Source organism: Aegilops tauschii, chromosome 5, assembly GCF_002575655.3.
Source record: "Aegilops tauschii subsp. strangulata cultivar AL8/78 chromosome 5, Aet v6.0, whole genome shotgun sequence".
Taxonomy (NCBI): Eukaryota; Viridiplantae; Streptophyta; class Magnoliopsida; order Poales; family Poaceae; genus Aegilops; species Aegilops tauschii.
In genome coordinates this window covers 39,782,247-39,806,379 of record NC_053039.3, presented here as the reverse complement: position 1 = coordinate 39,806,379, position 24,133 = coordinate 39,782,247, and the positions used below count along the sequence as shown (strand labels likewise).

Below are 24,133 nucleotides of genomic sequence, written 5' to 3'. Positions count from 1 at the left end.
CCTCGTGTTGAAGTTATCGGGAGGGGGTAATATCGACAACGACGACATACATACACGGGAAAATAATGTTATCGGGGAGGGGGTATATCGACCCCCCCCCCCACGTGTTGAAGTTATCAGGAGGGGGTTATATCGACAACGACGACATATATACACGGGAAAATAATGTTATCGGGGAGGGGGTATATCGACCCTCCCTCGTGTTGAAGTTATCCCCCCTCGTGTTGAAGTTATCGGGAGGGGTATATATCGACGACGACAGACCCGATAAAACATAAGAAAACGAAGAAGAAATAAAAAGAGGAGAAGAAGAAAGGAATAGAGGAGAGGATTGAATATTCTATTTTTTTTCTTCTTCTCCTCTTCTTTTTCTTCTTTTTTCCTCTTCTTATTTATTTCTCCTCTTCTTCCTCTCCTCTTCTTCTTTATTTCCTCTTCTTATTTTCTTCTTTCCTATCCTTCTTTTTCTTCTTCTTCCCTTCCTAGCTAGATATATAAAACTTTTCTAAAATTGTAACTTTTGCATATATAAAACTTTTTCATGGATCATCATTTCTCATATATATCGAATATATATATCCATTGTCATATATAAAAACTTTCTATATATGAACAAAAAACTTTCTATGAACAAAAGAATATTTTTGACATATATATTCATACATTTTGAACATCTACATACATACAATTTTTTTTGTTCACATATACATTATAGCCACATACACATATACATCACATATGAACAAAAAAATTAAACTAATAAAAATAAAAAAACATATAGCCACATATGAACAAAAACATATAGCCACATACATACACATATACATTATATATATATGATCAAAAAACAATTAAACTAATAAAAAAACAGAGCCGGGGCGGCGGCTCTCACAGCGGGGGCGGCTAGGACGATGGCGACGGCGGGGGAGGCGAGGGCGCCTGCGCGCGGGGGCGGGACGGGGCGGGGGCGGCGAGGGCGCCGGCGAGCACGCGCGGGCCGGGCAGGGGCTCGGGGCGCCGAGGCGGCGCGCGCGAGCAGGGGAGCACGAGGCGGGGCGGCGCGTGGGGGCAGGGCGACGGCGACGAGCACCGGGCGACGACCCGTCGAGGCAAGGGCGCGGGGCGACGACCCGTCGAGGCAAGGGCGACGGCGACGAGGAGCGGGCGGCGACGGCGAGCACGGGCAGCCTGGCGGCGTCGGGGGCAACTGGCGAGGGATCTGAAAATTTCCCAAGTGTTGGCTTATGTAGGCACACCTTTGGTCCCGGTTGGTGGCACCAACCGGGACCAATGCCACCCTTTAGTCCCAGTTGGTGCCACCAACCGGGACCAAAGGTCCCTTTTCAGCAGCGCAAAGGGCGGGAAGCGGCGGCCTTTGGTCCCGGTTGGTGGCACCAACCGGGACTAAAGGGGGGGCATTGGTCCCGGTTGGTGCCACCAACCGGGACCAAAGGCCTTGCGCTGCCCGCGGCCAAAAGTTTAGTCCCACCTCGCTAGTTGAGAGGGGCTCGGAGTGGTTTATAAGCCCCACTGTGGCTGCCGTCTCGAGCTCCTCTCAAATGCAGGCTTACGGGCCTAATGTCACACTGTGCTATCTGTGGGCTTATTGGGCCTTCTGCGGGCCTGAATCCTGGCCCAGGTTGGGTTTCTAGTCGTATTCAGGCCGTGGTGGCCCAATAGGTGGCAGTTTTTTTTAAAAAATTCCAGTTTTTTGGTTCTGTTTTTTGCATTATTTATTTTCTTTTGTTTTTTGCTTTATTTTTTAATTCTTTTTGCTTTTAGGTCAGCAAAATTATAAACTATCTGTTAGTGCCATTAGTTTTAGAAAAAATATAAACTTTCTATTAGTGCCATTAGTTCTTTATGAAAATTCTTTTTGCTGTATTTAGTTTTTTTGTTTTCTTTTTTGCTATATTTATTTTGTTTTGTTTCTACTTACAACAAAAAACTTATTTATTTTATTTTATTTTGTTTCTAATTACTTATTTATTTTACTTTATGATAATTCTTTTTGCTATTAAAGTTTCTATCAAAAAAGTTCTTTATGAAAATTCTTTTTGCTTTTAATGATTAAAAATAAAAAAGAGGCGCAATGCTCGTTGATTTGCTTCAAACCTTTCGGAATAGTGTAGACTGCACTGCACATAGCTCGATGCAGTCTACCTTATTCCTCAAGGCTTGAAGCTAAGCAACGTGAGCATTGCGCCTCTTCTTCATCGTCTCTGCACTCAGGGCTTATAAACCGCTCCTAGTGCCTCTCAGCTAGTGAGGTGGGACTAAAAAACTGCTTAGTAAGAAACTCTATTACCGGTTCGTGCCACGAACAGGTACTAAAGGTGCTCGTGGGGCCACAGGCTCATTAGTACCGGTTCGTGGCACCAACAGGGACCAAAGGGTGGAATTGGTCCCGGTTCGTGCCACCAACCGGGACCATTGGCCTTGTACAGCGGCGTGGTGGTGAGTTTAGTCCCACCTTGCTAGCTAAGAGAGAGCCGCACCTGTTTATAAGGTGTGGTGCGCCTGAGCTGTCGAGCTCCTCTCTAAAGCAGGCTTACGGGCCTAACCTCTCTGTACATGCCTGTGGGCCTACTGGGCCTTCTGCGGGCCTGAATCCTGGCCCATGGATGGGTTTCTAATCGTATTTAGGCTGTGGTGGCCTAGTAGGTGGCATAATTTTTAATTTTTGGCCTGTTATTTTTCATGCATTTACTAATTATTTTGAGCTATAAGACCCTAAAATTGAAAAGCATTTCAAATGAACTCTGAAAAGGTTGAAAGTTGGCATGGTATCATCATTTCATCCACATAGCATGTGCAAGAAAGTTGAGAGGGTTACGGCAAAAACTAGATGCACTTCTTGTACAAAACGGACAATGGTATTATACTCGTCTATTACAAAGTTGGCATGGTATCATCATAATAGTTGCGGGAGAAAGTCTTCACTTTTTCTTCGCTTGTGTCATTTGCTTATTGCGCCGTAACCATGGATAATCTTCATCGTTTATCAGGATGCTTGGGTCAGCCTTGACTCTGAAGGGAGGAATTTCATGAAACTTTTCATAATCTTCAGACATGTCTGTCTTGCCCTCCACTCCCACAATGTCCCTTTTTCCTGAAAGAACTATGTGGCGCTTTGGCTCATCGTATGATGTATTCGCTTCCTTATCTTTTCTTTTCCTCGGTTTGGTAGACATGTCCTTCACATAGATAACATGTGCCACATCATTGGCTAGGACGAACGGTTCGTCAGTGTACCCAAGATTGTTCAGATTCACTGTTGTCATTCCGTACTGTGGGTCTACCTGTACCCCGCCTCCTGACAGATTGACCCATTTGCACTTAAACAAAGGGACCTTAAAATCATGTCCGTAGTCAAGTTCCCATATGTCCATTATGTAACCATAATATGTGTCCTTTCCCCTCTCGGTTGCTGCATCAAAGCGGACACCGCTGTTTTGGTTGGTGCTCTTTTGATCTTGGGCGATCGTGTAAAATGTATTCCCATTTATCTCGTATCCTTTGTAAGTCAATACAGTCGAAGATGGTCCCCTGGACAACGAGTACAACTCATCACAAACAGTGGTGTCACCTCTGAGACGTGTTTCCAACCAACTGCTGAAAGTCCTGATGTGTTCACATGTAATCCAGTCGTCACACTGCTCCGGGTGTTTGGAGCGCAGACTGTTCTTGTGTTCATCGACATACGGGGTCACCAAGGTAGAGTTCTGTAGAACTGTGTAGTGTGCTTGAGACCAAGAATATCCGTCCCTGCATATTATTGAGTCCCCCCCTCCAAGCGTGCCTTTTCTAGTCAGTCTCCCCTCATACCGTGATTTAGGGAGACCTATCTTCTTAAGGCCAGGAATGAAGTCAACACAAAACCCAATGGCATCCTCTGTTTGATGGCCCATGGAGATGCTTCCTTCTGGCCTAGCGCGGTTACGGACATATTTCTTTAGGACTCCCATGAACCTCTCAAAGGGGAACATATTGTGTAGAAATACGGGCCCCAGAATGACAATCTCGTCGACTAGATGAACTAGGACGTGCGTCATGATATTGAAGAAGGATGGTGGGAACACCAGCTCGAAACTGACAAGACATTGCGCCACATCACTCCTTAGCCTTGGTATGATTTCTGGATCGATCACCTTCTGAGAGATTGCATTGAGGAATGCACATAGCTTCACAATGGCTAATCGGACGTTTTTCGGTAGAAGCCCCCTCAATGCAACCGGAAGCAGTTGCGTCATAATCACGTGGCAGTCATGAGACTTTAGGTTCTGGAACTTTTTCTCTGGCATATTTATTATTCCCTTTATATTCGACGAGAAGCCAGTCGGGACCTTCATACTGAGCAGGCATTCAAAGAAGATTTCTTTCTCTTCTTTCGTAAGAGCATAGCTGGCAGGACCTTCATACTGCTTCGGAGGCATGCCGTCTTTTTCGTGCAAACGTTGCAGGTCCTCCCGTGCCTCAGGTGTATCTTTTATCTTCCCATACACGCCCAAGAAGCCTAGCAGGTTCACGCAAAGGTTCTTCGTCACGTGCATCACGTCGATTGAAGAGCGGACCTCTAGCTCTTTCCAGTAGGGTAGGTCCCAAAATATAGATTTCTTCTTCCACATGGGTGCGTGTCCCTCAGCGTCATTCAGAACAGCTAGTCCGCCGGGACCCTTTCCAAAGATTACGTGTAAATCATTGACCATAGCAAGTACGTGATCACCGGTACGCATGGCGGGCTTCTTCCGGTGATCTGCCTCGCCTTTGAAATGCTTGCCTTTCTTTCGACATTGATGGTTGGTCGGAAGAAATCGACGATGGCCCAGGTACACATTCTTCCTGCTTTTGTCCAGGTATATACTTTCAATGTCATCTAAACAGTGCGTGCATGCGTGGTATCCCTTGTTTGTCTGTCCTGAAAGGTTACTAAGAGCGGGCCAATCGTTGATGGTTACAAACAGCAACGCGTGCAGGTTAAATTCCTCCTGTTTGTGCTCATCCCACGTACGTACACCGTTTCCATTCCACAGCTGTAAAAATTCTTCAACTAATGGCCTTAGGTACACATCAATGTCGTTGCCGGGTTGCTTAGGGCCTTGGATGAGAACTGGCATCATAATGAACTTCCGCTTCATGCACATCCAAGGAGGAAGGTTATACATACATAGAGTCACGGGCCAGGTGCTGTGATTGCTGCTCTGCTCCCCGAAAGGATTAATGCCATCCGCGCTTAAACCAAACCATACGTTCCTTGGGTCAGCTGCAAACTCAGCCCAGTACTTTCTCTCGATTTTTCTCCACTGCGACCCGTCAGCGGGTGCTCTCAACTTCCCGTCTTTCTTACGGTCCTCACTGTGCCATCGCATCAACTTGACATGCTCTTCGTTTCTGAACAGACGTTTCAATCGTGGTATTATAGGAGCATACCACATCACCTTCGCAGGAACCCTCTTCCTGGGGGGCTCGCCGTCAACATCACCAGGGTCATCTCGTCTGATCTTATACCGCAATGCACCGCATACGGGCATGCGTTCAGATCCTTGTACGCACCGCGGTAGAGGATGCAGTCATTAGGGCATGCATGTATCTTCTGCACCTCCAATCCTAGAGGGCATACGACCTTCTTTGCTGCGTATGTACTGTCGGGCAATTCGTTATCCTTTGGAAGCTTCTTCTTCAATATTTTCAATAGCTTCTCAAATCCTTTGTCAGGCACAGCATTCTCTGCCTTCCACTGCAGCAATTCCAGTACGGTACCGAGCTTTGTGTTGCCATCTTCGCAATTGGGGTACAACCCTTTTTTGTGATCCTCTAACATGCGATCGAACTTCAGCTTCTCCTTTTGACTTTCGCATTGCGTCCTTGCATCGACTATGACCCGGCGGAGATCATCATCATCGGGCACTGGTTCCTCTTGATCTTCAGCAGCTTCCCCCCTTGCAGCATCATTGGGCACATCGTCTGGTTCCTCTTGATCTTCAGCAGCTTCCCCCGTTGCAGCATCACCGTATTCAGGGGGCACATAGTTGTCATCGTCCTCTTCTTCTTCGCCGTCTTCCATCATAACCCCTATTTCTCCGTGCCTCGTCCAAACATTATAGTGTGGCATGAAACCCTTGTAAAGCAGGTGGGTGTGAAGGATTTTCCGGTCAGAGTAAGACTTCGTATTCCCACATATAGGGCATGGACAACACATAAAACCATTCTGCTTGTTTGCCTCAGCCACTTCGAGAAAATCATGCAAGCCCTTAATGTACTCGGAGGTGTGTCTGTCACCGTACATCCATTGCCGGTTCATCTGCGTGCATTATATATAATTAAGTGTGTCAAAAACCATTACAGAACATCATGAATAGATAATTAAGTGACCAAATTAATAGAAGTTCATCATCACATTAGAACCAAAGTACATACATAGTTCTCATCTAACAACATATATATAGCTCTCCAGAGCATCTAATTAATTAAACCATACATTGAAACTATGTAAAACATTTCAATGCGAAAACAAATGCGATCATAATCGCAACCAAGGTAACAATTGGTCCAACAGCATAATGATACCAAGCCTCGGTATGAATGGCATATTTTCTAATCTTTCTAATCTTCAAGCGCATTGCATCCATCTTGATCTTGTGATCATCGACGACATCCGCAACATGCAACTCCAATATCATCTTCTCCTCCTCAATTTTTTTTATTTTTTCCTTCAAGTAATTGTTTTCTTCTTCAACTAAATTTAACCTCTCGACAATAGGGTCGGTTAGAATTTCCGGTTCAACCACCTCCTAGATAAATAAAATCTATGTCACGTTGGTCGGTATATTTGTCATAAACAATAAATGAACCAAATAGTTATAAAAAGATAATATATACCACATCCGAATCATAGACAGGACGAGGGCCGGCGGGGGCAGATACCAAAACCATCGCACTATGTAATAAGAAGGAATAATAAAAGTAACAAAATTAGACAAGTAACTATCTAAAGTAAGAATTTTTTCCTTTCAGAAAGAAGATAAGAACAAGAGGCTCACCACGGTGGTGCTGGCGACGAGATCGGCGCGGGTGATCGACGGCGGTGAAGACGGGGACGGGACGTGACGGACCGCTAAACCTAGACAAATCTCGGGGAAAATGGAGCTCGGAGGTCGAGTTTCGAGAGGACAAAGATTAACTAGTGTGGCTCAGACATTTCATCGAACACCTCATGTGCATAGGAGGTGAGCTAGAGCACCCAAATGCCCTCCCCTCACCGGCCAGAAAAAACAGAGCACTCTGGAGTGCTCTGCTGTGGCGATGGGGTATATATAGGGAACTCATTGGTCCCGGTTGGTGGCACCAACCGGGACTAAAGGCCTTTGGTCCCGGTTGGTGCCACGAACCGGGACCAATGCCCCCTTTAGTCCCGGTTGGTGGCACCAACCGGGACCAAAGGCCTTGTGCTGGAACTAGCGCGGTGCGGTGGGATGTTTAGTCCCACCTCGCTAGCCGAGAGGCTTCGACAGTGGTTTATAAGCGCAGCTGCGCTGACCACTTCGAGCTCCTCTCAAATGCAGGCTTACGGGCCTATTCTGTCACTATTTGCATGTGGGCCTACTGGGCCTTCTGCGGGCCTGAATCCTGGCCCATGGATGGGTTTCTAGTCGTATTCAGGCCGTGGTGGCCCAGTAGGTGGCATAATTTTTTTCCTCTGTTTTTTTTTCTCTTTTGCTTTATTTGTTTTGTTTTGTTTCTACTTACAACAAAAAACTTATTTATTTTATTTCTAATTACTTATGTATTTTACTTCAGTAGTTTTATTTTTATTTATTTTACTGCTGCTATTTTTATTTATTTTACTGCTGCTATTTTTACTTAATTTATTAAGGTTTATTTATTGTAGTTACTATAGTTTATTTTATTTTATTTTATTAAGGTTTATGAGCTGTGGGAGGGACGAGGGGTGGCGACGTGCTGTGGGACACGATGCAGGGGCCGAGGAGGGAATTTAGGGTTAAGTTTTTATACGGGAACGGTTAGACGGGCTTTAGCGGGCTTTCACCGGGCTTGTGGGGTTTTACCAGGTCATCGATGAGAGTTTCCAAAAATGTCATTAGAAATCCGTCATGGATTAACAGGTTTCTTGTAGTGATATGTCGAGCACAAGAGTGGTGATCCTCCGGCCTCCCACTCGCACGCAGCCGCCGCCACCCTCCCGCTCGCTCGCCGCCGCGTCGTCACCAGTCCCGGCCATGGCGCCGCCGCTGCCGTCGTGCCCCTGAAGACCTATTCATCTTGCCTGAAGGTGATCCTGTGTCAGATCCTCCACTTAACCTGCGTGGACCGGCTCGTGGGTCACTGACAGTGGGTCCCTTGGGCCCACTGGTCAGGTTTGACCAGTCACCCCTGCCTCCTTCCTCCTCTGGCCGAACAGAGGCGGGGCTCCGGCGATCAACGCCGGCGAACGGCGGCTCCTCGCGGGGTCCTGAGGGCGGGGATGGATCCGCCAGGCCGGGGCGGTCCTCCCGGTGGTCGAGGAGGTGGCGGGGATGGAGGGAGTCGCCGGCGGCGAGCTCCGCGGCGGACGGCAGCTTCGGGAGGTTTGGGGCTTTGGCCTACGGTGGTTCCCTGACGCAGCTGAGGGTTTGGGCGGCTCCGCACGGTCGAGGGGAGGAGGATGGTGGTGCTATACGGACGAGGGGGCTCTGGTTGCGACTGAATGGACCGGAGGGCGGCGGCGGCTGTACTGGCCGGAGATGGGGAAGAAGACCCTCCCTGGTCGATTGCCTGCTATGGGGGTGCTAGGTGGGGTGACTTGAGGTCGCCTGAGGGACTGGACGGACTCGGGGGCTCCTTATATAGGCGGCCGGAGTCGGTTCCAACGGCGGCCGTGGATAAGAACGGCGAACCGCCGTTCTCTAGCCTGCAGGACGTCGTGGCGGCGACGGGCACTAGTGGACGAGCTCGCGGATAAGCTTGGACTGCTCCAGAGGCGAGCTGGCGAGCGGCTGTGGCTCGGGCGGCGCCGTCCATGGCAGGGGCCTGCTGTGGCCGGCCGTCGTGCCCCTGAAGACCTATTCATCTTGCCTGAAGGTGATCCTGTGTCAGATCCTGCACGATACCTCATCACTACAACACGTCGGCGGCGGTGTATGAGGCGTCCATGGCCCTGGTGGCGCCTTCAAGGGAGGACGCATGATCTTCAAGGGAGGACAGGCCATCAGATTCATCCACTTGGTAGCGTCTTTGTTCATCCAGGTTTGACGTTTCATCTTTTCATTATCTAGTCTCTCAAGGATGTCAAACGTACCCTCAACAACTAACGTCAGCATTTATTTTGTTCTGTAGTGAACCCCCTCGATGAATGCATGTCTGTTGCCGTGGCTAGAGAAAATTCTACATATCCACATCCTGATAACCAACAAGATAAGTAGCAGCTTTGATATGGAGGTATTTTCCTTCACTGCGTGCTTTTTCTTTGTGCCCTTTACTGTACTGTAGTAGCATTTGCTAAATTGCATTGAGAGAATAGGACGGCACAACAAGCTAGGGCTTCAAGAAAACCAACCAAATTCCTTTTTTTTTGGGATCAACCAACCAAATTGCTGTAATAGCACGATCCGCAAGACCTAGAAGGGATCTACACATGACATCGGTGGCTTCTCCTCCGCCTGCTATTTGCCGCTTTGACACTGTTGACAGATCCGAGTTCCACCTGCTAGGCTCGAATGGTAGATGTTACGGGCAACTGTATGTGAATCCCACTCCAAGGGATCGCCCTTCTCTATCCCAGATATGGCGGTTATGGAGTTGATGGCTCGTGTTTTTTTTTCTCTTTTGCTTTATTTTTTTTGTTTTGTTTCTACTTACAACAAAAAAACTTATTTATTTTATTTCTAATTACTTATGTATTTTACTTTAATTATTTTATTTTTATTTATTTTACTGCTGCTATTTTTATTTATTTTACTGCTGCTATTTTTACTTAATTTATTAAGGTTTATTTATTGTAGTTACTATAGTTTATTTTATTTTATTAAGGTTTATTTAGTTTTATTTATTTTATTAAGGTTTATTTATTTTATAAATATAAAAAAATGAACATAGATGCGTTTATAGAGAAAATTAAACCTAAATTCACAGTAAATTTCAATTTACTGTGAATTTAGGTGAAATTCCCTGTATAAGGGCATCTATTTTCACTTTAAGAGAAGCTCAACAAGGCATAGAGGGACGGGCTTATAAACTGGTGTGAGCACCCTTCGGTTGGCGATGTGGGACTAAACACTGGCCGCAACTAGGACCAGCCCTTTAGTCCCGGTTTGTGGTATGAACCGGGACTAAAGGGTGGTGGGCCAGGAGCGTGGCCCATTGGTCCCGGTTTGTCCCACCAACCGGGACCAAAGGGTCCGGACGAACCGGGACCAATGCCCCCACGAGGCCCGGCAGGCCCCTAGCCGCACGAACCGGGACCAATGCTTACATTAGTCCCGATTCGTGACTGAACCGGGGCTAATGTGAAAAATGCCCTGTGACCTAAGCCCTGTTTTTTACTAGTGAAGATCATTCTTTCTACCACCTTATAACTAGATCACTGATGTATCTAATCTAGATGGATCATTCAAATAGGTGCACGATCCATACAATGGTTTTCATGGTCATTCAAGTCGAGCGCCGAGACACTCGAGGTGATGAGGTAGAGTTCGGTGCTTCTGCTGGTGCATACGTAGGTTTTGGTACAATAGCTATTTAGCTAATTATTTGTTCTATCTCGTAAGTGGAATGATCAATTGGCTTTGACTGTAAATTAATAAACAGACACAGCGAACTAGCTGAGTACCTACGTAGCTAATCCTTGATCTTGTCTTGAGTGAAAGGGTGTCGTTTGTTAATTCAGAGACTGACTAAAAGGTAACCCATACGGCTTTATTTGTTTACTTCCCTTCTGAACCCTTATTTGGCTTATGTTGATGATATTTCTAATCTTTGCAGGTATACTCAACTGCATCTTAGTTTTGTGCTCCTGCATATTGTTATTGTGTTTATTCCTATCAGCTAATATAAATATCATAACTCTCAAAGTTTTCATTATTAGTTTTTTTTTACAGATTCTTGAAGCTTTACGTGCTGGATTCTCCAATGTAATTGAAGTAGCTCAACATAGTTACATTGTCATGGTAGTAATCTTTGCCTGTTGTTGACTTAAGAGAGCTAGCTGTTTGCTAGAATATATTAAACTGCTAATTTTACACCTATTTATGTACATGTCATCATAGTAATTTCAGAACCAGTTTTGTTTTATGAAAATGCTAGCTCTTTCATAGTATAGAAATATTTTCACGAATTATAATGGCAAATTATTTTTCTTGTTTTCATGAGTAATAATGCCAAATGCTTTCCTTATGGTATTCATTAGTTAAGGCACTGCGTTTCGGATCGACGACGCTTTATGCATGGGTGGGGTTGGTTGTTTTGAGCCACTTAATTTACGGGTGGCGATTGCTGTCACCGTTGTTTAATACCAAATATATTATCCGTCTGGCTAGATTTTTGTTTGTGTTTGTGTCACAGGCTGCTAAGAATGTTCTAGCTGCTGCGGCGGTGACACCGTCAGTTCCTGCTTTCAGGGCACCCTACTGCAAATACACCTTCTGGATCAGGTATGTATCATATGGCCATTTGTCTCTCCAGCACGCACATGAACTACAACCTTAATCGTGCTCAGTAGCATATTTTGTGATTGGAGTCCTCCCATCTGGGCGCCGCCATCGTCCTCGCACCGTGGCGCGCTGCGCCGGAGACACGGACGAGGTCGAGCAGTATGTGCCTTCGTCCTCTTCCCTCGGAGTGTGGGGCCGAGGAGAAGAAATATGTGGCATCTTCATCGTTGTCCTCTTGGCGCGCGGTGCTGGAGAGACAGAAAAGGAGGCGCGCGGTGCTGGAGAGACAGAAAAGGAGGCCGAGAGCTGGAAGTGCGCCATATTGTAGTGTTTTGTTTGATGGGGAAATATCTTTGTATGCCAGCATATTTTGTAGTGGTTTGTTTGATGGGAAGTACCTTTGTATGCCTGCATATTTTGCTTAGGTATTAACGATTCCATGCTAAATTTGTACAAGATACCAAAAAAAATTTTGTGAGTGCGACAACTATTAGTTAGTTGCACTAAGTTAAATTCATACAACTGTGTTACACAAATCTGAAAATGCAAATAAAAATGTGTGTGTACATTAGTACAGATAAGAAAGGGAAAGGGGCGCACCCCACCTGGTACCGCCCCAATTCCCTCTCAGGCGGCGCACCAGGGTGTGCCCCAACCACTAGTACTGCAACAAAGCTGCTTGAACATCTTACCGAGCAGCCGCAAACAATCTCCTGCATTGATTTCGTCATCTCTGCGTTCAACATGCTTTTCCCATATCTTATCCCGAAACCGATCTCCCTTGAGTACAAATTGTAGAAGTTATACGCCTCACCAAGTGAATCAAAATTTAATCCTAATTCAGGACGAACCACACTTTTCGTTGGTTCCTCGGCAAACTTGCGAAACGACGTCTCTAGAGCACTCATCCTTGATGCACGCGGGGTTCTGTCTGGTGGCGCACTGTCAAGACGCAACCTGATTTTACATCAAAATGCAAGCTTGGTCAGTTGTGCACAACAGGAGACAGGGCCTGGAAGGCGAACAAGACATAATTATAAGTCTCAACAACCGGAAATGCGCCAAAAGCAGTTCAGGATATCAGATGCAAAATATGTTTTCTAATGATATGACGGGGATGCTCACACTAACCATGGAAACAAACTTTCAACTTATTCAAAAAACTTGACACCTGAACCAAAGCAAACACAGTTTGAACAGGAAATACATTTTTCATATGTACTATTGATGGTCTGCCGTGAAATAGGAAATCATGCCTCCTGCTTATTTTGTCAACTAGAGTTCCACTTATCATGGGTTTCTAGATTTTTGAATCTACGAACTCTGAATAACATTTCCTTGTGTGTACCTATACATGCACCTTTGTTGACATGCCTAAAATCGAGTGACTAGTCCCCTGCCGGAGACAACATTCAGCATGCCTGGTATCTGCCAACCGTTCATCAAAAAACAATTACTGTCAGTCTGTCACAGTTCGTTACAGATATCATGGCAGCGAACTACACTCCGTACTAGGACAAACTCGAGGAAAAAATTCAGAGCAGACGGAATGCAATGGTTACACAACCTTTTTGTCCACCAGGCAAATCTGCAAATACATGTCCAAGACGCTGAGGAGCACCAAATATTCAGGCGTCGACCAGTATCCTCCTCGCCGCCAAAAAAACGATAGATCTCTCTCGAATTTGGGCACAGTTCTCTTACCTGTCGACCGCGTCCAGCAGCAAGTCCAGGCCAGCGTCCTCCATCGTCGCTTACCGCAACAGCCTTCGATGGCAATGGGGATGGATTATAGCTGCCCCGCGGCGGTGGCTGGTTTCGAGAACCGCCGAGAGGAAGGGTTTGCGGGGTTCAGTTGTCCCACAATCGTCTGTCACACACGCCGTCGAGACACGCGATCCTGAGCCAAACCCATGCTCCAGACGAAGTCTTTTTTCCGTAAACCCTACCGCTCTGGCGATTAGGGTTTGGCGGACCTGACGGCGCCCGTAGATTGGATCGGCGGGGCGCACCGGAATTATAAGCTCCACGGCTCCACGGCTCAGCCTACAGGTAAACTATCTGGTCAACGGACCAGAATTATAAGCACACGGGACGTTCGCCCACACCTACGATTCGGGCCCGCGCCCAGGCACTGTACCATACGCTGCCACGCCGCCGTATACCGAATTACTAACGCATCGCTGCAGACTTGTCAAACGACAACCAACGAGCGGGATTTCGGGTACAGCTGTGCCCGAGCACCGAAACTCCGCGTCCTGTATGCATGTGTGTGTGTATTATTTCATTGGTTTCAGGATGAACATGTCCCCTTGAAGAAGCACATCTGCGGCACACTTTTTTACAGAATGCACACAGGCATGGTATCACATTTTTTTTTAGGGAAAACTTTGTTTTTGCTACTTTAGCTTTTAAAGGTGCAGAACCCATCCAGGCTACATCACAACATTATGCACGCGACCACCACACACCCACATGACTTAAACAACAACGCCTCAGAGAAGCCGTGCAAATCGCCGCATAGCACCCCGGCCATTGCCAAAACCTTGCGTTTCTCAACAAGTCTTGCAACAACATAAGCTTCCGAGTTAAAAGACATAGGTGACGAGAAGCACGTCTGCCCAATCTAATTCTTAAGGACCATGCTTGAAAATTGGACACAAGGTTTTAAGCCTTTTTCAGAGCAAAGCAACCAACATGAACAACAAAAACTGTATAGCATGTGACCACACTCAAACAGGTCCAGTTGCCAGAAGTCTACAAAGCAGCTGACTTTGCCGATGCTTTGTAAACTAATTGACCAGAGTACGAGGAGATGGGATATGAATACTGTCCAGGAACACCGATCTCCTCGACATGGACGAAGAGCTATTCATGAACTGGGGAAGTAAACCCTCACATGCATGGAGAGCTATTCATGAAGGCAAAGGATTCTTGATAATCAGTTGCCATGACATTTTCAGACGAGACCAAGTTGTATGATCAAGGGCAGCAAATCCTCTGATGAAAGTCAGTATGATTAGGCCACAGTGAACTGCTGGCACAAATAAACTCAATGAACTGCTGGCGCAAATAAACTCATAAACTCTACCACCAACACATTGACTGTCCAGTTCTCCTGAATCTCTAACTTACTTACCTAGGCTGAACAAGCTAGCTGGTAGTAATAATCTCCATACAGTTGTCATTGTCGCGAGGATTTTCTCCGTCTGTTGCTAGCAGTTTCTCTTGAATACTGTCGAACTCAAGCATGAATGCGTTGCATTTCGTGCCATCGCTGCATATCTTCTTGCTGAGGTCGGCCATTTTGCTCATCAACATTTCGTATCTCGCTGTGCTGTCTGCCTTCTCTAGGCATTTCTCCGTGTACTGCTTCGCCTTCTCTTCCTTGAATTTGTCGGTCCATCTGGGGACGATGTATTGCCCGGGTATTTCGTTGATTCCAAGCTGCGTGAAAAGCCTGAATATGTGGCAGCACAGTAATCTATCTCTGGCAAACTTTGCGCATTGGCATATGAATGTGTTGCTGACAGGATCAACAAACACTTCAAAGGCATTTCTATCAAACTCTGGGTTCTCGTAGTTGAAGACCCTCTCCAGTCGGTACACAGACCCTTTCTTTACCACGTGCACGTCGAACGCCGTAGAATGGAGTAGTTCTCTCTGCACTTTCAGGAATATCTGCCTGGTGTAAATAGTAGATGAATGCTTTTCTATTGGCTGCAATGAGAAGCATGAAGGTACAGTTCCTGCTTGCCGTCTATCTTCGTCATCCGTTTTTAGTGTCGTCTTCTGTATCTCCTCGTATCTTTCGATGAACTTCTCTATTCTGTCCTTTGGAAGCACATAGTTTCGGAATAATACGATGTTCATACCTTCACCACGTCCAAGTGATTCGGCAAATGGATAGAAATCTTGTCTGAAATAAACAGGCGCCCAGATTTTCCTTATCCGCCACATGAATTGTAGGTACTCATTTTTACTTGCATCGTATCTCTCAATAAGTGAACTCCATCCTTCTTCAAATTCCATTTCCGTCAGTGAGTTGTCAACTAAGCTATCCAGCTCTAATTTTATGTTGCCTCTTGCTGCCATGAAGGCTGCTATCCTTTCATGTGCTTTACCCATTACATCACATTTCCAAAACCTGAGCCTTACCTGTGGCAGGACCTCTGCAATTGCTCTTCCTAGGGGTTCATCCTGGTTTGTAATGATTGATCCTGGTATTTTTCCTCCCAGCACTTGCAAAAGTGTTTGGAACATCCATTTGAAGGTTTCAGCTCTCCCATCGCGTAGCAGGGCACATCCTAACAAGAGAGTTCTCCCATGGTTATTTATCCCAGTAATGGTAGCAACAGGCAAATTATGCCTATTTGTGGTGTAAGTTGTATCAACCGAGATGAAATCTCCAAAAATATTATAATCCATCCTTGACCTCGCATCAGTCCAGAAAATACTGCGGACTATGTTGTCTTCATCTGTTTGCTTGATGTAGAAAAAACTTGGGTTCCGCAGCTCCAATTCTTTTAAGTGCTTCAACGCACTTTCAACATCTGAGTTTTCTGTTTTCCGTTGTTCTGTACACTGTAAACTGATTGGATCTTTTTTCTTGGATGGTATGTTTTCAGAACTGCTTCTCACAGAACTGACTGGATCTTGTTTCTTGAATGATATATTTCCAAAACTACTTCTCATTCTCCTAAAAATCCTCAGAATTTTATTGGGAGGTATCTTACTTTGCTGCAGAACTTTTAGAAATGACTTTTCCTCACTTGACATGTGTTTCTGGCTCAGGAAAAATCTTGCGAGGGAAGGGTTTGGAGATAGCGGATGGTTGTGCTCATTCCGAACAGTTGCGAACTCCCATTGTCCCTTAGTGAGCTTCACTATCACCTTCGCTTGGCAATTTGTCCTCTCAAAGGAATTTATTTTCCTCTTCCTGTTTGGGTTCCGAGCTGGTGTTGGTTTGCCACTCCTGTTGCACTCTATGTGATACTTCTGTCTCCTGTAATTTGAATTTCGCTTTGCCACAAAACCAGTCAGGAGAGCATAAGTACTATAGAATCCGTTTGCATCTTCGAGGGTTTGAAACTTCATTCCAGGTTCTGGTTTTCTTGCAGCCTCCAATTCCTCAAATTTAGGATAAAAGTATTTCCCTAGTTCACTGTCTGAGTCGCTCCCTGAGCTGCTGTCTGAATCACTTTCACTGGGGTTCCTGTTTACCATTTCATTGTTTTCCACATTATCGTGTAGTTGGTTCTGTTCTTCGGCTTGCTGCAGTGAATGGTCGACTGAGTTGGTTTCTTTATCTGCTTCATCTGCTAATATTCTATCTGTATTCTTTTCAATACTATCTGAAGATAGTTCCTGCATGACAATGAATACTTTATGCTAAGGTACTGCAGAATATCATATTGGCATGTCCATATGTAAGTGACATAATTATGTTCTATTTGATCTGCATACCTCGTAACTATCACCAGTTGGTTGTGGTCTTTCTTCTGTCATTGATTGTTTCCCAACAGGTTCCTGCATTAGATATTATTTGTTTCTGATTAATACCAGGCATGAAGTCATTCTAAGAAATGGTAAAAGCTGTTGACTTAAAAGTACCTTGCTCAATTCACTTGCAGATGACATTGTTTCCACAGCATTTTTACTGGCCTGCAAAACAGTGTGAAATACAGTCACCGTGTAGTTGTGATAACCTTCGTTACCAATTTCTCCATATTCTATATATATACTAATTACAGCCTCCCAAGAAATACACGTACTAATTGGAGAAAAAGGAAAATATCTGACATCATATCTGTGAGATGGGACCAGTTAGAAGAGCATCTGCAGCCGAGCTCCTCAAAGGCCCCCTATACTGGACATCAGCATGCTGATGCCAAGTCCGAGGGAGAGGATGGTGAGGAGACAGGACACGAGCACGCTGATGTGCGCTCCAAAGCTTTTGGTCACTGGTCACGGGGACGTATTCGGGCGGGTGCGTCGGCCAAAGGGCGTGGTCCGCAGCCGGAGCCGGGATCGCGCAGCTCATCGACGAGGCCCGCCAGGATGCCATGGCTGGCCACGTGCATGATGCTCCAGTCGGCCGCGTCGCGCGGACGGCGGCCACGTAGGCGGCGCTAGCGAAGGAGTCTGGATCGGACATTGCAGGCGTCGAAACCGGCCACGTCGACTCCGGGAATCTATGGAGAGCCGGAGGACTATCTTGCACCACCTAGTCGTAGGCATCACCCAGGCCTTGGCGCAGCTGGCACTCCTCCGGCCACACGTACTCCGCCGGGATCGCTGCCAGGCTTAAACGCGTGCCATTGTAGTTCTTCTTGGTCCACAGAGCGAGCTTGATGAATGGAATGGATTAATAAGCTGCATATGTATGTGTATTCATACATGTGGAGCCCAACAAACTCCATGGAAGCTGGCCGTCGCGTACACTTTGGTCGAGAGACTGGATACTGTCCACAGATTGAAACGGTTTGAGACCGATTTGTTTGTGTCCAGACCAAACCAGTCCGATCCAGTAGTTTATAAATCCAAACCACACCAGATTGCTTTACATTCTCAGCCCATTTAAACCAACCAAACACAATCCAATAGGAAAACCAACCTGAAACTAAAGCTTCAACCCAAACTATTCCCAGGTTTAATACCCGCACACACTGAAGACTAACTAGGTGCCTACTGGAAACTAGGGTAGCAGTGAGATTACAAAGATGCTCTATGCACATCGCTGTGAAATGTGAGTGTGTTGCTGCTACCAGAAGAAAAACCTTGTGAATAGGTAAACCAACTACTTAAAATATCTACTTAACGCATTAAAATTTCTGCAAAACAAAAACTTTTTGGGTTCAAATAAACCAGGATATTTATCATTGGATTAATTAGATAAACTAGGCTGTGCGCTTATGGGTTGGCCACTAGTGTCGTTAACCAACTGACCCACAGAAACACTAGACAGATATGTTCAAGTGGTACCTTTTTCCTATGCAACTCTGGTACAGGGGAACCTTCATCGTCAGCTACCCTGCATGTCCTTCTCTTTTTTGTGGAGTTGTCTGCGATTTCTGCTCCTGGCTTGTCCAATTCTGTAACCATTCCTGTCATGATAAACTGTAATAATTCCATTAATTGTACTGTACTAGCAAAACACCCATGGGTTGTTATGTAATAATATAGATATTTCTACTGTCGTTGACCCACTAATACTAGTTCTTTTTACAAACACAGATGCCAAAAGCTTCATGTGCGTTTTAGGAATTAGGACTACATCGTGGCAAACATAAATGTCTTTCTCCCTAGCTCCCCTTTCCACAACAACTGTGCATCCTACCCCTTCCTACCCGCCATACATCTCCTCCTCCGCCCTCTGCCATACATGTGCGATGTATTAAGAAGATGCAACTTTCTCATTTCCACACCGCTACAAACTTTTGGCGTGTTGTCTGTCGAAATTCATCTCTGCCTTCTTGGTCATGCCATACATGAGCTAAAAACACATAAACAGCTCCCAGCAAATGAACGTGCGGCTCTGATTTCAGAAACAAAAGAACAAGGAATAGCTGCTACAAGAGTCCACCTTCTTTATCCAACAAACAAGGGAGAAACGTTGCATCGGAGCATCGTTTGACTTCGTAGTCAGGATAAGCAACAAACAGGGCACGTTCAGTGAGTAGAATAGAAATCCCCGTTCTTGAAATGACATCTAATACGTTCTTGCTGAACTTCAGCCAGCGAGTTATTTCGCAAATCTAGTAATGTTAGAATGGCATTTTCATGAAATTCAGAAAGTCACCAGACAAAAATCTGGATATAAAATCACATATTCACATGTCAATTTAAGGGTTCAAACCAGCACATACAAAAGGAGAATTACCTGTGAGGCGGGCTCGACCAGCTCCTCCGCGGCGGAGGGGCCGGAGGGGGCAGCGCGGTCGCGCGGAGGCCGGAGACGACGGCCCGAGGGAGCAGCCACCGGAGGCGGAGGGAGGGGGGCGACGCGGAAGAAGAGGCGAAGGGTAGCGCCGCGCCGGCGCCGGCGGCGTGGATGCAGATGGGAGGCGGCACGGTGTGTTTTTGGCACAATGTCTGGTCGAGGCGACGCCTCTCTCAGTCTAGCTTTTTTTTTCAGATAGGTAGCCGCTCTGCCGAGTAGTGGGCCTTCGGTGGGTTTTTGTAGCTGATTTGGTGGATTTCTACTGGGCTGGACTACGATTGATAATTTGTCCTAGAGTATCGGCTAGAAAAAAAGTCGCGAGTAAAATGCATTGGTAGCCACCGAACTTGTCGGAACAGCGCAGATCAGTCCTCGGGATACAAAAGTGTGGACCAAGGTCCTCATATCTTTGTAAAGGGGTCTGAGTACGGTCCTAATCACCTCTCCCGCATGCATTGCGCCGATTTTCTTCACACTTTGTCTTTCCCTTCCTTTTTGTTCTTTCCGTTCTCGTCCTTCCTCTGTTGGGGAACGTTCCAGAAATTCAAAATTTTCTACGCATCATCAAGATCAATCTATGGAGTAATCTAGCAACGAGGGGAAGGGGAGTGCATCTACATACCATTGTAGATCGCAATGCGGAAGCGTTGCAAGAACGCGGATGAAGGAGTCGTACTCGTAGCGATTCAGATCGCGGTTGATTCCGATCTAAGCACCGAAGAACGGTGCCTCCGCGTTCAACACACGTGCAGCCCGGTGACGTCTCCCACGCCTTGATCCAGCAAGGAGAGAGGGAGAGGTTGGGGAAGACACCGTCCAACAGCAGCACGACGGCGTGGTGATGGTGGATGAGCGTGGCAATCCTGCAGGGCTTCGCCAAGCACCGCGGGAGAGGAGGAGAAAGAGGGGAAGGGCTGCGCCAAGAGAAGAAGAACTTCGTGCCTTCGGCTGCCCCTTTGCCTCCACTATATATAGGGGGAGAGGGAGGGCTGCGCCCCCACCTAGGGTTCCCTCCCCAGGGGTGGCGGCAGCCCCCAAACCCATCTAGGGTGCGGCCAAGGGGAGGAGAGGGGGCGCCACTAGGGTGGGCCTTAAGGCCCATCTGGACCTAGGGTTTGCCCCCTCCCACTCTCCCATGCGCCTTGGGCCTTGGTGGGGGGGCGCACCAGCCCACCTGGGGCTGGTCCCCTCCCACACTTGGCCCACGCAGCCTTCTGGGGCTGGTGGCCCCACTTGGTGGACCCCCGGGACCCTCCCGGTGGTCTCGGTACATTACCGATATCACCCGAAACTTTTTCGGTGACCAAAACAGGACTTCCCATATATAAATCTTTACCTCCGGACCATTCCGGAACTCCTCGTGACGTCCGGGATCTCATCCGGGACTCCGAACAACATTCGGTAACCACGTATATCTATTCCCTATATCCCTAGCGTCATCGAACCTTAAGTGTGTAGACCCTACGGGTTCGGGAACCATGCAGACATGACCGAGACGTTCTCCGGTCAATAACCAACAGCGGGATCTGGATACCCATGTTGGCTCCCACATGTTCCACGATGATCTCATCGGATGAACCACAATGTCGGGGATTCAATCAATCCCGTATACAATTCCCTTTGTCTATCGGTATGTTACTTGCCCGAGATTCGATCGTCGGTATCCCTATACCTTGTTCAATCTCGTTACCGGCAAGTCTCTTTACTCGTTCCGTAACTCACATCATCCCGTGATCAACTCCTTGGTCACATTGTGCATATTATGATGATGTCCTACCGAGTGGGCCTAGCGATACCTCTCCGTTTACACGGAGTGACAAATCCCAGTCTCGATTCGTGCCAACTCAACAGACACTTTCGGAGATACCTGTAGTGCACCTTTATAGCCACCCAGTTACGTTATGACGTTTGGTACACCCAAAGCATTCCTACGGCATCCGGGAGTTGCACAATCTCATGGTCTAAGGAAATGATACTTGACATTAGAAAAGCTTTTAGCAAACGAACTACACAATCTTGTGCTAGGCTTAGGATTGGGTCTTGTCCATCACATCATTCTCCTAATGATGTGATCCCGTTATCAACGACATCCAATGTCCATGGTCAGGAAACCGTAACCATCTATTGATCAACGAGCTAGTCAACTAGAGGCTTACTAGGGACATGGTGTTGTCTATGTATCCACACATGTATCTGAGTTTCCTATCAATACAATTCTAGCATGGATAATAAACGATTATCATGAACAAGGAAATATAATAATAACCTATTTATTATTGCCTCTAGGGCATATTTCCAACAGTCTCCCACTTGCACTAGAGTCAATAATCTAGTCCACATCACCATGTGATTAACACTCATAGGTCACATCACCATGCGACCAACATCCAAAGAGTTTACTAGAGTCAACAATCTAGTTCACATCACTATGTGATTAACACTCAATGAGTTCTGGTTTGATCATGTTATGCTTGTGAGAGAGGTTATTAGTCAACGGGTCTGAACCTTTCAGATCCGTGTGTGCTTTACGAATATCTATGTCATCTTGTGGATGCTACCACGCGCTATTTGGAGCCATTTCAAATAATTGCTCTACTATACGAATCCGGTTTACTACTCAGAGTCATCCGGATTAGTGTCAAAGTTCGCATCGACGTAACCCTTTACGACGAACTCCTTTTCACCTCCATAATCGAGAAAATCCTTAGTCCACTAGATACTAAGGATAAGTTCGACCGCTGTCATGTGATCCATTCCCGGATCACTATTGTACCCCTTGACCAACTCATTGCAAGGCACACTTCAGGTGCGGTACACAGCATAGCATACTGTAGAGCCTACGTCTAAAGCATAGGGGACGACCTTCGTCCTTTCTCTCTCTTCTGCCGTGGTCAGGTCTTGAGTCTTACTCAATACTCACACCTTGTAACACAGCCAAGAACTCCTTCTTTGCTGATCTATTTTGAACTCTTTTAAAATCATGTCAAGGTGTGCGTTCTTTGAAAGTATCATCAGGCGCCTTGATCTATCTTTATAGATCTTGATGCCCAATATGTAAGCAGCTTTTATCCAGGTCTTCCTTTGAAAAACTCCTTTCAAACAACCCTTTATGCTTTCCAGAAATTTTACATCATTTCGGATCAACAATATGTCATTCACATATACTTGTCAGAAATGTTGTAGCGCTCCCACTCACTTTATTGTAAATACAAGTTTCTAACAAACTTTGTATAAACCCAAAAACTTTGATCACTCCATCAAAGCGTATATTCTGACTCCGAGATGCTTGCTCTAGTCCATGGAAGGATCGCTGGAGCTAGCATACCTTTTAGCATCCTTAGGATCGACAAAACCTTTCTGATTGTATCACATACAACCTTTCCTTACGAAAACTGGTAAGGAAACTTGTTTTTGACATCCATCTGCCAGATTTCATAAATGCAGCTAATGCTAACATGATTCCGACGGACTTAAGCATCGCTACGGATGAGAAAATCTCATCGTAGTCAACTCCTTGAACTTGTGGAAATACTCTTTGCCACAAGTCAAGCTTCATAGACGGTAACATTACCGTCCACGTCCGTCTTCTTCTCAAAGATCCATTTATCTCGGATTTCATGGCTTCTAACCATTTGTCGGAATATGGGCCCACCATCGCTTCTCCATAGCTCGTAGGTTCAGTATTGTCCAACAACATGATATCTCAGACAGGATCACGTACCACTCTGAAGTAGCACGCATCCTCATCGTCCTACGAGGTTTGGTGGTGACTTGATCCGAAGTTTCATGATCACTATCATAAGCTTCCACTTCAATTGGTATAGGTGCCACAGGAACAACTTCATGTGCCCTGCTACACACTAGTTGAAGTGACGGTTCAATAACCTTATCAAGTCTCCACCATCCTCCCACTCAATTCTTTCGAGAGAAACTTTTCCTCGAGAAAGGACTCGTTTCTAGAAGCAATTACTTTTGCTTCCATATCTGAAATAGGAGGTATACCCAACTGTTTTGGGTATTCTTATGAAGATGTATTTATCCGCTTTGGGTTCGAGCTTATCAGCCTGAAACTTTTTCACATAAGCTTCGCAGCCCCAAACTTTTAAGAAACGACAACTTAGGTTTCTCTAAACGGTGTCGTCTCAACGGAATTGCGTGGTGCCCCTTTTAAAGTGAATGCGGTTATCTCTAATGCCTAACCCATAAACGATAGTGGTAATTCGATAAGAGACATCATGGTATGCACCATATCCAATAGGGTGCAGTTATGATGTTCGGACACACCATCACACTATGGTGTTCCAGGCGGTATTAATTGTGAAACACTTTCCACAATGTCTTAATTGTGTGCCAAACTCGTAACTCAGATATCTCTATGATCATATCATAGACATTTTATCCTCTTATCACGACGATCTTCAACTTCACTCTGAAATTACTTGAACCTTTCCATAATTCAGACTTGTGTTTCATCAAGTAAATACACTCAGCATCTACTCAAATCATTTGTGAAGTAAGAACATAACGATATCCACTGCATGCCTCG

The 24,133-nt window shown here is 46.0% G+C and overlaps 1 protein-coding gene and 1 long non-coding RNA gene across 5 annotated transcripts; one reads left to right on the top strand and one right to left on the bottom strand.

Annotated features, from left to right (window-relative positions):
• The first annotated feature begins 9,345 nt into the window (after nucleotides 1-9,345).
• LOC123493943 (uncharacterized) lies at nucleotides 9,346-13,608 on the top strand. 3 transcript variants are annotated; one of them, XR_012184001.1, is made up of 4 exons: nucleotides 9,346-10,711; nucleotides 10,804-10,896; nucleotides 10,978-11,913; nucleotides 11,944-13,608. It is a non-coding gene; the product is annotated as an uncharacterized lncRNA (long non-coding RNA). The 3 variants fall into 3 exon arrangements; XR_012184002.1 differs by having other exon boundaries at nucleotides 9,346-10,681; nucleotides 10,804-11,913; XR_012184000.1 differs by having other exon boundaries at nucleotides 10,804-11,913.
• A 537-nt stretch (nucleotides 13,609-14,145) lies between these two features.
• On the bottom strand, nucleotides 14,146-19,791 carry LOC109774384 (protein FAR1-RELATED SEQUENCE 9). 2 transcript variants are annotated; one of them, XM_020333099.4, is made up of 5 exons: nucleotides 19,528-19,791; nucleotides 18,630-18,764; nucleotides 17,259-17,309; nucleotides 17,112-17,174; nucleotides 14,146-17,012 (listed from the first exon to the last, which is right to left on the bottom strand). In XM_020333099.4, exons 2-5 carry the CDS (start codon nucleotides 18,756-18,758, stop codon nucleotides 14,799-14,801), a joined length of 2,457 nt encoding a protein of 818 aa, XP_020188688.1. In that variant the 5' UTR covers nucleotides 18,759-18,764; nucleotides 19,528-19,791; the 3' UTR covers nucleotides 14,146-14,798. The 2 variants fall into 2 exon arrangements, with proteins under 2 accessions (XP_020188688.1, XP_073355804.1); XM_073499703.1 differs by having other exon boundaries at nucleotides 18,630-18,751; nucleotides 19,528-19,784.
• Nucleotides 19,792-24,133: the final 4,342 nt, after the last annotated feature.

Excerpts from the sequence above, each read along its gene's own strand:
- LOC109774384 (XM_020333099.4), bottom strand. The coding sequence starts at position 18,758 with ATGACAGGAATGGTTACAGAATTGGACAAGCCAGGAGCAGAAATCGCA. Across the intron at positions 17,310-18,629 it reads CAGAGTTGCATAGGAAAAAG|GCCAGTAAAAATGCTGTGGA; the intron begins GTACCACTTGAA and ends ACTGTTTTGCAG. Across the intron at positions 17,175-17,258 it reads CTGCAAGTGAATTGAGCAAG|GAACCTGTTGGGAAACAATC; the intron begins GTACTTTTAAGT and ends TATCTAATGCAG.